Consider the following 1003-nt stretch of genomic DNA (forward strand, 5'->3'; position numbering starts at 1 on the left):
GCATGTAGTGGTATACCCGCCTGCCTGTACGACCTGCAGCTAACCTGCACCTGTTGCAGGTACCGTCGTGGGTGCTGCAGCGTACCGACGTGTACCGACTGGCAGCATCGGTGCGCCAGTACCTGCTGGTACTTGGCAGCGAGGCAGCACAAGTACCAGAGTCACCAGTATCTCTGTGCGAGTACGCCTGCCTCAACGTACCACTACCTGACCATCACAGACGGTACCTGCTGCACCTGCACTGCTACCATCAGCGTCTCATGTACCTGCTGCACCTGCAGGAGCAGGTACTGTACCAGCACTGCTGCCATCATGTACCTGCACTGCTGCAGGCTGCAACAATTAAGTTTCAGTTCATCATTTCAATCGATGTTGTTTTATTGCATTCCGTTGCTGTTCATTTTAAGTCGAGTCGACTTTAATTTCAGTTCAAAAATATAAATGGTAGTATTAAATTAAATAAAAATTAAATAAAATCGCTTAAAAGATGCGTGTTTGAAATACTAAAACCAGCGTAACAGGCATATTTGTGATCTTAATCTCTTAAATGATCTTAAAATCTTAAAATTTGGGGAGGGTTTAACTGACTCCCTGCCTCACAGCCACCCAGACCTGACTCCCCGCCTCACTGCCACCCAGACCTGACTCCTCCAACCCTCTCCCCCCACTAATCCCCCCTCCCCCGCAGTGGACCAGCCTGGGGTGCGTGCACTGTGAGGCCCTGGTGGCCAGGCGGGAGGACCTGCTGATCGTGTCCTCCGATGGCCAGCAGTCCGCCTACGTCAACCCCGGGGGCTTCGTCCACGAGATCATCACCGTCAGGACCACCGACCGCCTTTACCTGCTGGGGGCGCCTACACCCGAGCACTCCTGGTTCCCGGGGTGAGGGGGAGGGGTGACCTGGGGGACCTCGGGGTGAGGGGGGGTGATGACCTTTGGGATGTCTCTTATACACATCTAGATGTGTATAAGAGACAGGTAGACTACACTGTGCTGATTTGTG

The 1003-nt window shown here is 53.2% G+C and overlaps 1 protein-coding gene across 1 annotated transcript; it reads left to right on the top strand.

The window, feature by feature from the left end:
- Positions 1-59: 59 nt before the first annotated feature.
- Positions 60-855, top strand: LOC108671519 (protein cereblon; the record flags this gene model as incomplete). Its single annotated transcript, XM_018159074.1, is given in 2 exon segments — positions 60-287; positions 689-855. Coding segments are annotated over 2 exon segments (395 nt in total), but the record flags the coding sequence as incomplete, so codon positions are not given.
- Between the last annotated feature and the right edge of the window lie 148 nt (positions 856-1003).

This window comes from Hyalella azteca, unplaced genomic scaffold (genome assembly GCF_000764305.2).
Source record: "Hyalella azteca isolate HAZT.00-mixed unplaced genomic scaffold, Hazt_2.0.2 contig4157, whole genome shotgun sequence".
Taxonomy (NCBI): domain Eukaryota; kingdom Metazoa; phylum Arthropoda; class Malacostraca; order Amphipoda; family Hyalellidae; genus Hyalella; species Hyalella azteca.